The sequence below is a fragment of the Melopsittacus undulatus genome, chromosome 21 (assembly GCF_012275295.1).
Source record: "Melopsittacus undulatus isolate bMelUnd1 chromosome 21, bMelUnd1.mat.Z, whole genome shotgun sequence".
In the NCBI taxonomy this organism is placed as follows: Eukaryota; Metazoa; Chordata; class Aves; order Psittaciformes; family Psittaculidae; genus Melopsittacus; species Melopsittacus undulatus.
This window is the reverse complement of record NC_047547.1, coordinates 689,362-702,402: the sequence shown is the minus strand read 5'-3', so window position 1 is coordinate 702,402 and position 13,041 is coordinate 689,362. Positions and strand designations below refer to the sequence as shown.

Below are 13,041 nucleotides of genomic sequence, written 5' to 3'. Positions count from 1 at the left end.
GGGCTGATCCCTGGCCTCGAGTGGGTGACACACATGCACTTTCCAACGTTTATTTCCATGGATACACGATGGAGCAAAGGGAGAACGGGTGCTGTCAATGGGGGTCCTGCCCAGTGCCCCCTGCCAGCACATCCTCACTCCTCCTCCTGAAGTCCATACACACACACACACACACACGAAATCAACACCAAACAGTGAGTTAATGGTGAAAATCAAAGCTAAGGAAGGGCCTGGGGGGGTTATGGTGTGGCAGATGGGGGGAGACCCTCCCTCTGCTCAGGGGCATGGAGCATCCCAAGCTCTGAGTGGAGCTACTCTGGAGCAGGTGTTGGCTTTTGGGGTGCTCCCACCCTCTTCCCCTCCACAGCAGTGATACATGTGAGAGATAAGAAGGGAAAAGCCCATTTCCAGGCATTGAGGGGATGAGGACACGCAAGCTCTTCCCATCTGCAGGGTGCTGTTGCCATGTGTGGGTCCAAGTGCTGAGCAAAGGTGCTGGCTGCACCATCACACAGGTTCACTGCACACGTTTAAGGCGGCTTAATCCACGTCCCACAGGATTCTCTGGGTCTGAGAACACCTCTTGCATTCCTGCCTCCAAAGGAGGGTCTCCCTGCTCTCCTCATACCTAGAAGGCTTCCCTTTCCCCAGGGCAAAAAACCCAGAGGGGAAAACCCAGCTTAATTCATCAGTTCGGGTGTAATCTGCCGTGGAAAGGGGTCAGTTCATGTCCTGAAGGGAGAGCGTGGCAGGAGCCGCCGAGCAGAGACACCACAATCAGCACCGGTGGGGCCCTGCAGGGCCGAGCAGGATGAACACCAGTGAGCGGGGAGGGGAAGGCAGCAGCCACAGATCCCAAACCATCCTCATCCTTCCTGCCCTTGCCTTAGCTGAGCAGCAGCACGTACTCCTTGAGGCAGGTGGGCAGGGGCAGCTGCTGGACGGCCTCAGGCAGGAACCGCACACCCAGGCTGCGGCGGACGGCGTACCGGGACAGCGTCTGCAGTGTCCCCGGTGCTGAGCAGAGCAGGGTGAGCTTCTGGCACAGCTGCTGGTCCCGTGTCACCTCCCAGGGCATGCTCCCGTTCTTCCTCAGCTCGAAGTGTCCGATGGCGCGATGGAGCAGGTCGAAGCAGGAGTCCTCCCGCTCCGTCCCCAGGCCCCGCACCAGCAATGCCACCAGCCGGGAGATGGGGCTCTGCCCTTTGAGGTTCACCACACGGACCTCAGCACCGAAGTCGAGCAGGATGCTGACGCTCTCCAGGTTGCCCTTCATGGCAGCCCAGCTCAGTGGTGTGTCGTTGTTGTAGTCACGGGCATTGACCAGGGCACCGTTCTCCAGCAGTGCCCGCACGCACTCGGCGTTGTTCTTGAAGGCTGCCCAGTGCAAGGGGGTGTCCTTGTTCCCGTCCAGGGCGTTGGGGTTGGCCCCGTATTCCAAGAGGATTTCCACGCATGTCTCGTCCTTCTCCGCTGCATAGTGAAGGGCTGTGCGGTTGTAGCCATCCAGAGCGTTCACCTGCACGAGGAGGGGGGGCTGATGGCATCAGGGGATGCTCCATGGTGTGAAAGCATTCCCATATCCCAGGTTTAGTTGGAGGGGGGGATGAGGCAGGGAGTGGCGGGGGCCCGACCCAAACAGCGGCCAGAAGGAAGTGCCATAAGTGAGGCACTAGAAAGGCTTTGTTTCCTTCAGGCTTCCGTCTCCCCCATGAAAGGGTACCCCAAAACCTCAGGCACCAACACTGCACCCCTGTTGGGATGAGAAACATTCACCTGGGCCCATTTTACCCCACAAAGGGCATGAAACCATAGAATCATGGAATGTGTTGGGTGGGAAGGGACCTTAAAGCTACTCCAGCTGCAACCCCTGCCATGGTGTGGAGCAGGATGCTCCAATCCCTGTGTCCTTGAACACTGCCAGGGATGGGGCAGCCACAGCTTCTCCATTCCACATCCCAACACCCTCATGGGGAAGAGCTTCCCCATATCCCACTTCCAGCTCTTCCAGCTGGAAGCCCAAACTCCTCATCCCATCCCTGCATCCCTCATCCCAAGCCCCTCTCCAGGTTTCCTGCACCCCCTTCAGGCACTGGAGCTGCTCTCAGCTCTCCCAAGCCTGTGTCTGTGTTGATTGCCCCGATCCAGGGGCAGGACCTTGCCCTTGGCCTCACTGAACCCCATGAGGTTCACACTGGCCTCCACCAGCACAAACCCAGCACCACATAAACCCATGGGCTCCAGTCCCAGCCTCCCCAGCCCCCTGGTTCAAAGGGCCCTTTATCCTTTCCCTGTGCTTTGACTGTTTCAAGGCCCTTACCTCTGCTCCCTTCTGCAGCAGCAGCTCCACGCAGTCGGCATCAGCCACCATGCAGGCGCAGTGCAGCGGCTTCAGCGTCCCGTGCATGCAGTTCACATCTGCACCCTGCAGAGCACAGCAAACCCCAGTGGGGATCAGCAAACCGGCCCAGCCTGCCCCTTCCCACCCAAACAGCCCCTCCAGCCCCCCCAGCAGAGGTGTCTTAATGGAGAAGTGGCATTACCACTCCTGTACAGCCTTGGGGCAGGGCTTGCATGGAGCTCCCTAAGGGCAGAAGCTCTCAACAGCCCCTGCATTGCTCCAGGCTTTGGGTTTAGTTCATTCATCATCACTAAATGTTGCCTGAAGACACTGAGTGCTGCAGGGGGTTGGTGTAACCCATGGAGCTGGTGCTGGTGCTGACTCTCTGCTCCAGCAGGATCTTAAGGAATGGCTGCAGTGAGGCTGGATGGGCACAGAGGAGGGGTTGGAAAGGGAATGGGGGTCCCTGGCTCAGCAGCAGTGGTTCAGAAGCCACCGGTGAGGCTCTGGCACAGCATGGGAGCATCCCTGGTGGGACACAGCCCTGAGCCCAGTGGCTTTCCAAGGGTGTCTCCAAGGAGGCTGATGATGCTTGGAGAGGCCTCAGCACCCAAAATAGCTCAGCAGCTGCCTGGAGCCGTCAGGCACAGCCGGGGCTCTCCGGTGCCCACGGGAGTGACCGGGGCTGAGGTGAATCATGGAACACTTTGGGTTGGGAAGGACCTTAAAGCTTCTCGAGGCCAATTCCCCCTCAATAAGCTGGGACATACTCAACCAGATCAGGCAGAGCAGTGTTATATCAATGCCTGTTGTGTGTGCCAGAACCACATCCAGCCTGGCCTGGGATGTCTCCAGGAATGGGGCATCCACCACCCCTCTGGGCAGCCTGTGCCAGGGTTTTACCACCCTCATTGCAAAGGATTCCTTCCTCCTATGCAGCCTGAATCACCTCTTTCAGTTTAAAGCCATCACCTCTCATCCCATCCCAACAGGCCTGGCTGAAAACCCTCTCTCCATGTTTCCCATAGGCACCACAATAAGATCTCCCCTTCAGGAGCCTTCTCTCGTCCAGGCTGCCCCAGCCCAGCTCTCTCAGCCTGGCTCCAGAGCAGAGCTGCTCCATCCCCTGCAGCCTCCCCATGGCCTCTCTGCCCTCACTCCATCAGCTCCAGTCCCTCTATGGGGCCGCCCCATAGCCCCCGCTCCGAGGGCTGCGGTCTCACCCTGCCTATGAGATCCTCCACGTTGTCCCGGGGGAAGGAGCGGATGGCGGCGATGGTTCGGATGAGCCGCTCCGACAGCGAGTACTTGCTCTGGATGCTCTGCATGATGTACCACATAGTGCGGGGCCGACGGCCACGGCCGCATGCCCCGGGCGGCCCCGGACACAGGCCCGCAGCGGCCCCCGGAGCTGCCCAGGCCGCAGCGAGGAGAGGGGGAGCCCCGGGCCGGGGGGGGTCCCGCTGTTAACGGGGTCCGGGAGGGGGTCCCGGTGTTAACGGGGTCCGGGGGCGGGGGTCCCGATGTCAATGGGGTCCCGGGGGGGGGGGGGGGTCCCGATGTCAATGGGGTCCCGGGGGGGGGGGTCCCGGTGTTAACGGGGGTCGGGGGGGGGGGGGGTCCGGGTGTTAACGGGGGTCGGGGGGGGGGGGGGGTCTGGGTGTTAACGGGGGTCACGTGGGGGGGCCGGGGGGGGGAACAGGTGTTAACGGGGATCCAGAGGGGGGTCCCGGTGTTAACGGGGGTCACGTGGGGGGGTCACGTGGAGGGTGTCCCGTGGGGGGGGTCCCGGAGGTTCGCGCAGCCCCAGCGCGGCCGCTGCAGGCCCGGAGAGAGACGGAAGCCGCGGCCGGCACCCGGAAGTGACGCGTCAGAGCATGCGCAAGGAGAAGCCACGCCCCTCCCCGCCGTCTCTCCACCAATCGGGCTCCAGGCGTCCCTCGAGGCTCCGCCCCTTCCCCGCCTTCAGCGGCGTCGCGCCCCCCTGGCTCTGTGCTCTCCTCCAATCGCCTCCCGCTCCCGCCCGCAAGCCCCGCCCCTCCCCTCTCTCTCCACCAATCCGCTGTCTCCCTGAGGACCCGCTGGGTTCCGTGGCCCCAACCTGCAGCCATGGCGGGGGGTACCCGGTGCCGGTGTCACCATGGCAACGAGGCCTAGTGCCCCACACCCACCATGGGGGGGCACACCCCAAACCCCCCCCCCACACCATGGAGGGGGGGGTCAAGCACCCCAAACCCCCCCCATACACACACCATGGGGGGGGGGGCACAGCCCCGGGCCTCGCCATGCGGCAGCCGAGGGCGGCCATGAGGAGAGCTCGCTCCGCACCGGCCCCCCCGGGGTGAGTGGGGCCGGGACCCCCCCCCAAACAAAGGGGGAGGGAGCAAGGACCCCCCCCCCCCCATTTCCTTTCCCCCCTTCCCGTGATGGTGGCAATGCCCGGGGGGGGGGGTCCGGGAGGGGAAGGGGGGGTTCGGGATGGGGATGCCTTAAACCGCAACCCATGGGATTGGTGCCCCCCCCAGCATCAGGAACTGAGGCATGGATGGGATGGGGGTACCCCCCCCCCCAGGGTCAGGAACTGAGGCATGGATGGGATGGGGGTACCCCCCCCCCCAGCATCAGGAGCTGAGGCATGGATGGGATGGGGGTAACCCCCCCCCAGCGTCAGGAACTGAGGCATGGATGGGATGGGGGTACCCCCCCCCCAGCGTCAGGAACTGAGGCATGGATGGGATGGGGGTACCCCCCCCCCCTCAGCATCAGGAACTGAGGCATGGATGGGATGGGGGTACCCCCCCCCCCAATGTCACCCCATCTCTTTGCCCCCCCCATCCCGGTCAGGATCGCCCCATCTGAGCGTGCTGGGATGGCAGCAATGGATGCAGAGGGGAAAGCACCCGCCCGGGACCCACAAGAGGTGCCAGAGGGGACCCCCCCAGGTGAGGACCCCCCAAAGCAGCTCCTGGGCATGGTGAGGGGCTGCGGGGTGCCCGTGGGGGGTGCTGTGTCCTATCCCATTGTGTGGGGCTGCTCTGATTCCTGCTATGGGGATGCTCCAGGGATGGGGGATGTCCTATTCCCATGGCAGGGGGGCACCCCAATATCACAGCACACGGGTATCCCAGTTCCATTCCCATGGCACAAGGATACCCCAGAGTATGGGGGTGCAATGATCCCACAGCACGGGGGTACCCCAGCTCTGGGGTACAGGGATGTCCCAGTCCCATGGCAAGGGGATGATCTGATCCCGGGATACAGGCCATGGAGCAGGGGCTGCACCGGAGTTCAGCCTGGGCTTGGGAGTGGGACAGGGGTGTCCCCAAACTGGAGAGGGGATGGGGAAGGTGGGAAAGGGATAGGGAAGAGGGAATGGGGAAGAGGGGATAAAGGGAAGATGGGTTGGAGAAGGGATGGAGAAGGGGAAGAGGGCATGGAGTTAGAAAAGGGATGGAGAAATAGTGATGGAGAAGGGGAAGAGGAGCTGGGGATGGGACAGAAGGAATGAGGAATAGGAAGGGAGGATGGAGAAGTGGGGATAGAAAAGGTGGACAAGGGATGGAGAAGAGGCCAGAGGGGTTGGCACAGGGGGGACACAACCCCTCAGTGCCACCCATGCCAATGCATCCTGCTGGTGCCCATCTCTCCTCTCCCCCCAGCGCGGCCGCCACGGAAGGCCCCGGCCCACGGCACAGCCACGGCACCGGCACACGCGGGGGGGCTGCGGGGGGGCCGCCTGCGCCCCACCATCTGCAGCGAGTGCGGTAAGGGCTTCAGCCGCAGCTCGGACCTGGCGCGGCACCGGATCACACACACGGGTGAGAAGCCCTTCACCTGCGGAGCCTGCGGCAAAGGCTTCAGCCAGAACTCCAACCTGGTGACGCACCGGCGCATCCACACCGGAGAGCGGCCCTATGGCTGCGGAGCCTGCGGCAAGCGCTTCAGCGAGAGCTCGGCACTCATCCAGCACCGGCGCACCCACACCGGAGAGCGGCCCTATGGCTGCGGGGAGTGCGGCAAGCGCTTCAGCGTCAGCTCCAACCTCATCCGGCACCGGCGCACACACACCGGAGAGCGGCCCCATGTCTGCGCCGAGTGTGGGGATGGATTCCGGCACAAGGCCCAGCTCCGACGGCACCTGAAGCTTCATGTCGTGTGATGGGGACGTTGGGATGGGGACACTGGGATGGGGACATCGGGATGGAGATGGAGAGTCCAAGATGGGGACACTGGGATGGGGATGGAGACATCAGGATGGGGATGTTGGGATGGGGACATCAGGATGGGGATGGAGAGTCCAAGATGGGGACATTGGGATGGGGGCATCAGCATGGGGATGGGGAGGCCAGGATGATGATGAAGATGCCAGGATGGGGACACTGGGATGAGGACACCAGGGTGGGGATGCTGGGATGGGGATGAAGGGATGGGGACACCAGGAATGTGGATGCCGAGATGAGGACACAAGGATGGGGACACTGGGATGGGGATGCTGGGATGGGGATGGGGATACCCCAGGTTGGGGATGTCAGGGTGAGGATACTGCGATGGGGATGTTGGAATGGAGACACTGATACAGGGACAAGGATTCCAGGACTGGGATGCTGGAATGGGGACACTGAGGTGGGGACAAGGATGCTGGGATGGGGAATGGGGATGAGAAACACCAGTGATGGGGCTGCTAACACTGGTATGGCAACACCAGAATGAGGGACAGGGATACTGGCATGGGGACGCTGGGATGGGAACACCAGGATGACACCAGGAGGGGGACATGAGGGTAGGGACAGGGATGCCAGGATGGGAATGCTGGGATGGGGACACCAGGATGGGGATGAGGACACTGGGATGGGGATGCAGGGGACACAGGGATGGGTGCACCGGGGTGGAGGTGTCTTTGGGGCGCATCCCCATCAATGGGCACCGGCATCGGGACCGGGGCTCAGCACCCCCGAACCGAGGAGCTCAATAAAGGGCCCCGAGCATCACCGCAGGGATCCGGATCCCCCGGATTTTCCCGTCCTCCCTCGGCTGGAGCCGATCCCGGTGCCCGGGGGGGGGATCCCCCATTGCACCCCCATAGCACCCCTGTAACACTCAGCGGGTGCTGACCCCCCCCCAGGCCTCGGCGCTGGATCCGATCCCGTTCTCCTTGCACAATTCCCAACCATTTTCCTTCGCCGGGGGGGCGGAAAACGCGGAGCTGGAGCCGGAACCGTTACACAAAGCGACGGGGGGGGGGGGGGGGGGGGGATCCGGGTGCTCATTTCCCTCCCCCCCCCCAATCCCAGCCTCCTTCCATCCCATCCCCCTTCCCAATCCCCCTCCGGAACGTTTTCCAAGCGGAGCCGTTATCAGAACACCCGAATCCCGGATTGAATCCCGGATTTCCGTCACCGGAGGAGCTGCCCCCCCCCCCCCCCCCCCCGTCCATCTCTCTCTGTGGGGTTTGGGGGTGTCGTGCTCTGGACCCCCCCCCCCCTTTATCCCAGGTCCCCCCCTTGTGTTTTCCCTGCTCCCGGTGGGAATAGCGCATCCGGCCGCAGCGGGGCCGGGGGAATGGGATGAGGTTGGGACCTTCCTGTTCCCGGCCTCCCCCTGCAGCAGCCTCGCGCTCAGCGCATCCCCCCCCCCCGGATCCATCACCAGGGCCCCCCCCGATCCCATCCCGGATCCCAGCGCTCCAGCCCCATAGAGGTGAGTGTGGGGCCGGTGGGTTTGGGGGGGGGGGGGGAAGGACACACACATGGATGAGCCGATGCCCTTGGGGTTGATGGGGGGGGGGATGCAGGAGGATGAGGACCCCCCCGTTATAAACCGGGTACCCCCATCTGGGGCCGGGGGTGCGGAGCCGCTGTGGGAGCGGTGCTGGGGGGGGGGTCCCGGTTCCTTTGTGCCCCTCGGTCCCCCCCCCCCGCGCCGCGGCCCCCCCGGAATCAACGGGGGGTAAGGGGGGGGGAAACTGAGGCAGGGAGGGGGGAAGGGGTGGGGGGAAAGGGGGGGGGTTTGGGGGGGGCAAAAACCCTGCAGCGCCTGTGCCCCCCCCTTCTTGTCCCCCCCCCCTTGATGTGTTGGGCCCCCCCCACAGCACCCCAATAAAGGGAACGGCTCCATGACCCCCCCCATAGAGGGGGGGCTCTCATTTAGGGTCAATGGACACGCGGGGGGGGCGCTGGGGGGGTCAATGCCTCAGTTTCCCCCCGCGGATGCAGCGTTGGGATGGGGATTGGGCTGCTTTAGCACCCCCATAGCCACAGACCCCCCCAAGAAGAGCCCGGAGATGGGGGGCATCGAGTGTGTGTGGGGGGGCACCTGGGAGGGGACCTGGTACCCCCCCCAGTGCCCTGCACTGGGAAGCTCTGGGAGGCACTGGAAGACCTGGGGGTGCTCTGGGTGCATTGAGCAGCTTTGGGGGGGCACCTTCCTGGGCCCCCTCGGATGCAATGGGCACCTCCAGGGCACCCCAGGGGGGGACTGTGGGCACCTTTGGGGTGCACTGAGCATCATTGGGGTGGTACAGACACTGCTGGGGGACTGCACGGGGGGGGTGCAGGCACCTTTGGGGTGCATGAGGCACCCCAAGGGACCAGTACAGGCACCTTTGGGATGCACTGGGAATGCTGGGGGGGGGTGAGGGGTGAAGGTGCTTTTGGGGTGCACCGGACAACATGGGAGGAGGGTACAAGCAACTTGGGGTGCACTGGGAATCCTCGGGGGGGGGGATGCAGACACTGTTGGGGTGCTCTGGGCTCCCCATGTGTGGGGTACAGACACCTCTGGGGGAGCTCCAGGCACCCTGAGGGGGTGTTAAGGCTCTTTTGGGGTGCTGCAAGCACCACAGAGAGGGGCACAGGCACCTTTTAGGGAGCACCGGGCACCCTAGGGGGGTACAGGAGCACTTGGGGTGCTGCAGGCACCATGGATGGGGATGCAGGCACTTTTGGGGTGCACAAAGCATTGCAGGAGGGAGGCACAGGCACCTATTGGGGTGCACGGGGCACCCTGGGGGGGTGTTAAGGCCGTTTTGGGGTGCTGCAGGCACCATGGAGAGGGGTACAGGTACCTTTCAGGGAGCACCAGGCACCCCAGGAGGGGGTGCAAGCATTTTGGGGTGCACCAGGCACCCTTGTGGGTACCAAAGTTGTTTTGGGTGCTGCAGGCACCATGGATGGGGATGCAGGCACTTTTGGGGTGCACAAAGCATTACAGAAGGGAGGCAGAGGCACCTATTGGGGTGCACCAGGCACCTGGGGGGGTACAGGAGCATCTGGGGTGCTGCAGGTGCTATGGATGGGGATGAAGGCACCTTAGGGGTGCACGGAGCATCCCAACAGGGGGTGCAGGCACCTCGGGGTGCCCCAGCGCAGCCCCGTGCCCGGGGGCGGTACCGGGGGTGGTACCGGGGGGGTGACCCCCCCTACTCCATCCCCCCCCCCCCCCCGGGGGCCGGGCCCTCGGAGCCCCCGCCCCCTCGGGCCGGGCGAGCGGCGGAAGCGGCGGAGCCGCCGCAACGGGGCCGGTGAGCAGGGGGGGGGGCACGGGGGGAACCGGAACCGGGGATGCTCGGGGGGGTCCCGGACCCCCCCCCCCCCCAGCAATGGGACCCCCAAGGACGGATCCATTCCCCCCCCCCCAGTGCTGCAGGACCCGAGAGGGGGGGTACGGGGGGGGTTAGAGCCTCCCTATGGGGGTGAATGGGGGGGCAGGTCCATGGGAGGAGGAGCAAGTGACCCCCCCGCGGGGTTGTAACCTCCTGTGTCTGTGCCCCCCTCTCCCCCCCAGGTTTTGGGGTTCAGTGTGGTGCCGTGGGGAGCAGCAGCGGGAGCCCCCCAAGACCTCCCTGGGCACAGGTAATGTGGGGGGACGGGGGGAGGTTTGGGGGGCACACAGGGATTTGGGATTGGGATGGCACAAAGGGATGGGGGAATCCCACAGTGGGGTTTGGGGGGGGGGTGAAGGGATGTGGTGCAGGACAAAGGGGTCTGGGGAAGCACAGAGGGATTTGGGGGGGGGGCACAGAGGGGACCCCCCCCCAACTGGTTCTGGACGGGCTCTGGCTTCCCAAAGGGGATGTGGGAGGAGCTGGGGATGTGGTTTGGGACCCTGGGGGGGGGGGGGGCAGAGGGGGTCCCTGTGTGAGGTGGGGGGTGCTGAGGGCTCTCCCTGCCCCACAGCCCCCCCTGCGGCCGCCCCCATGGAGCAGGAGGAGCCCTGCGTGGTGGAGCTGCACGACTCGGACGAGGGGGACATGGTCCGGAGGGTTTACATCGGTGAGGAGGGGGCGAGGGGGGGGGTCCATCCCTATGGACTGATGGGAAGATCCCCATGAGGCTTCAGAACCCCCCCAGTGTGGGGCTGCACCCCCAGAGCCTGCAGGGAACTGGGAATGGGGCTTGGGATGAGGGATGCAGGGATGGGACAATGGGAATGGCTTGAACCTGACCCAGATGAGCTCTTGGGTACCAGCTCTTCCCTGTGAGGATGCTGAGGCTGGCACAGAGTGCCTGGAGCAGCTGGGGCTGCCCCATCCCATCAAGGCCAGGCTGGACACAGGGACTGGAGCATCCTGCTCCATGGGAAGGCATCCCTGTGGCTGGATTGGAGCTTTAAGGCCCCTTCAACCCAATCCAGGCTGGGGCTCTATGGTTCTATAGGGGGGTGTGAGCCCCATCCCCATTCTCCCTCTCCACCCCCCATAGCCGACGACGGCATCGTGAGTGACTGCGAGGACGAGGTCCTGCCCCACGAGATCATCCAGACCGTGATCCCGCACAGCCCCCTGCCCCCCAAAGCCAAGAAACGGGGGGCACAGCCCAGCTCCGGCGCCGCCACATCCACGGGAGGCTATGGTGAGGAGGAGGAGGAGGAAGGGGGGACCCGGCACCGGGCCGGGCGCCAGCGCCCCTTCATCTGCAACGAGTGCGGCAAGAGCTTCAGCCACTGGTCCAAGCTGCTGCGGCACCAGCGGACTCACACCGGCGAGCGGCCCAGCACCTGCGGCGAGTGCGGCAAGAGCTTCAGCCAGAACTCGCACCTGGTGCAGCACCGGCGCACCCACACCGGCGAGAAGCCGTACCGCTGCGGGGACTGCGGCAAGAGCTTCAGCTGGAGCTCCAACCTCATCCAGCACCAGCGCATCCACACCGGCGAGAAGCCCTACAGCTGCGGGCAGTGCGGCAAGAGCTTCACGCAGAGCAAGAACCTCATCAAGCACCAGCGCACGCACTCGGGCGCCCGGCCCCATCGCTGCGCTCAATGCGGCCGCGGCTTCGCCCAGAGCACCAACCTGCTCAAGCACCAGAGGGTCCATGCTGCTCGTGGCACGGCTCCGGCGTGCCCCGACTGCGGCCAGAGCTGCCGCGATGGTGCTGAGCTGGAGCGGCACCGGGCGCAGGCGCATGGGCACGAGCCCTTCATCTGTGTGGAGTGTGGTGAGAGCTTCGCCCGCAGTGCCACGCTCAACCGCCACAAGCGTGTCCATAAGCCTCTCTTCGTGCCCTGAGCGCAGGGACTGGGCCACGGGCAGGGGATGAGGTGGCACCATCATAGGGGACACCGGGACTGAGCTGTGGGTACCAGGATGAGGTACCATGGAGCTGAGGACACATGGACTACAGCAGGGGGATGAGGTGATGCCGTCACAGGGGACACAGGGACTGAGCTATGGGCACCAGGATGAGGTACCATGGAGCTGAGGACACATGGACTATGGCACAGGGATGAGGTGGCACCTCAATAGGGCTGATAGGGACTGGGCCAAGGGCAGGGGGATGCGGTGGCACCGTCATAGGGGACACCGGGACTGAGCTGTAGGCACCGGGATGAGGTACCATGTTGCTGGGGACACATGGACTATGGCAGGGGCCAGGGGGATGAGGTGATGGGGAGCTGGGTGCCAAAAGGACAAGTGTGGGCATAGGGTTGAGGTGACACCTTAATGGGACACAGAGACAGCCACAGGCAGGGGGATGAGGTGATGGGGAGCTAGGGGACAAGGTGACACCTCAGCTGGGGACATAGGGACTGCCACAGGCAGGGGATGTGGTGACATGGAGCTGGGGGGCACATGGACTGAGCTATGGACAGGGGGATGAGGCTGTCACCCCAACAAGGACACATGGACTGAGCTATGAGCAGGGGGACGAGGCTGTCACCTCAACAGGGACACATGGACTGAGCTATGGGAGGGGGATGAGGCTGTCACCTCAACAAGGACACATGGACTGAGCTATGGGCAGGGGGACGAGGCTGTCACCTCAACAGGGACACATGGACTGAGCTATGGGCAGGGGGACGAGGCTGTCACCTCAACAAGGACACATGGACTGAGCTATGGACAGGGGGATGAGGCTGTCACCTCAACAGGGACACATGGACTGAGCTATGGGCAGGGGGACGAGGCTGTCACCTCAACAAGGACACATGGACTGAGCTATGGACAGGGGGATGAGGCTGTCACCTCAACAGGGACACATGGACTGAGGTGTGGGCAGGGGGATGAGGCTGTCACCTCAATAGGACACAGAGACTGCCACAGGCAGCCCCACCAGACCCCAGTGCCCTGCGTGTGAGCCCCAGTAGCCCTGGACTGGACCTCAGTGCCCCCCCCTGCAGGGGGTGGCCCCATGGATGTAGATACCGGGGGGAGGGAGAGGGGTGGGAGCCGTGGGGGGGTCCCTGTGCCAGTGGAGCGGGGCTGG

General features: G+C 64.3%; 3 protein-coding genes across 3 annotated transcripts; 2 read left to right on the top strand and 1 right to left on the bottom strand.

The window, feature by feature from the left end:
• Nucleotides 1-34: 34 nt before the first annotated feature.
• ASB8 (ankyrin repeat and SOCS box containing 8) lies at nucleotides 35-3,835 on the bottom strand. The gene is made up of 3 exons (XM_034071645.1): nucleotides 3,565-3,835; nucleotides 2,321-2,425; nucleotides 35-1,519 (listed from the first exon to the last, which is right to left on the bottom strand). Exons 1-3 carry the CDS (start codon nucleotides 3,679-3,681, stop codon nucleotides 887-889), a joined length of 855 nt encoding a protein of 284 aa, XP_033927536.1. The 5' UTR covers nucleotides 3,682-3,835; the 3' UTR covers nucleotides 35-886.
• A 1,384-nt stretch (nucleotides 3,836-5,219) lies between these two features.
• LOC117437353 (zinc finger protein 853-like) lies at nucleotides 5,220-6,547 on the top strand. Its single transcript, XM_034071606.1, has 2 exons — nucleotides 5,220-5,283; nucleotides 6,001-6,547. The coding sequence occupies exons 1-2, from the start codon at nucleotides 5,220-5,222 to the stop codon at nucleotides 6,498-6,500; spliced, it is 564 nt and encodes a 187-aa protein (XP_033927497.1). The 3' UTR covers nucleotides 6,501-6,547.
• Nucleotides 6,548-9,627: 3,080 nt separating this feature from the next.
• On the top strand, nucleotides 9,628-12,977 carry LOC117437352 (zinc finger protein 79-like). Its single transcript, XM_034071605.1, has 4 exons — nucleotides 9,628-9,860; nucleotides 10,124-10,191; nucleotides 10,516-10,611; nucleotides 11,041-12,977. The coding sequence occupies exons 1-4, from the start codon at nucleotides 9,628-9,630 to the stop codon at nucleotides 11,841-11,843; spliced, it is 1,200 nt and encodes a 399-aa protein (XP_033927496.1). The 3' UTR covers nucleotides 11,844-12,977.
• Nucleotides 12,978-13,041: the final 64 nt, after the last annotated feature.

Bases quoted from the DNA above. Each gene is read 5' to 3' on its own strand.
- ASB8 (XM_034071645.1), bottom strand. From the start codon at position 3,681: ATGTGGTACATCATGCAGAGCATCCAGAGCAAGTACTCGCTGTCGGAG. The intron at 2,426-3,564 runs GTGAGACCGCAG...TGTGCTCTGCAG, and splicing joins TGGAGGATCTCATAGGCAGG to GGTGCAGATGTGAACTGCAT. The intron at 1,520-2,320 runs GTAAGGGCCTTG...CTCCTCGTGCAG, and splicing joins TGCTGCAGAAGGGAGCAGAG to GTGAACGCTCTGGATGGCTA.
- LOC117437353 (XM_034071606.1), top strand. From the start codon at position 5,220: ATGGATGCAGAGGGGAAAGCACCCGCCCGGGACCCACAAGAGGTGCCA. The intron at 5,284-6,000 runs GTGAGGACCCCC...CTCTCCCCCCAG, and splicing joins GCCAGAGGGGACCCCCCCAG to CGCGGCCGCCACGGAAGGCC.
- LOC117437352 (XM_034071605.1), top strand. From the start codon at position 9,628: ATGGATGGGGATGAAGGCACCTTAGGGGTGCACGGAGCATCCCAACAG. The intron at 9,861-10,123 runs GTGAGCAGGGGG...TCTCCCCCCCAG, and splicing joins GAGCCGCCGCAACGGGGCCG to GTTTTGGGGTTCAGTGTGGT. The intron at 10,192-10,515 runs GTAATGTGGGGG...CCTGCCCCACAG, and splicing joins CAAGACCTCCCTGGGCACAG to CCCCCCCTGCGGCCGCCCCC.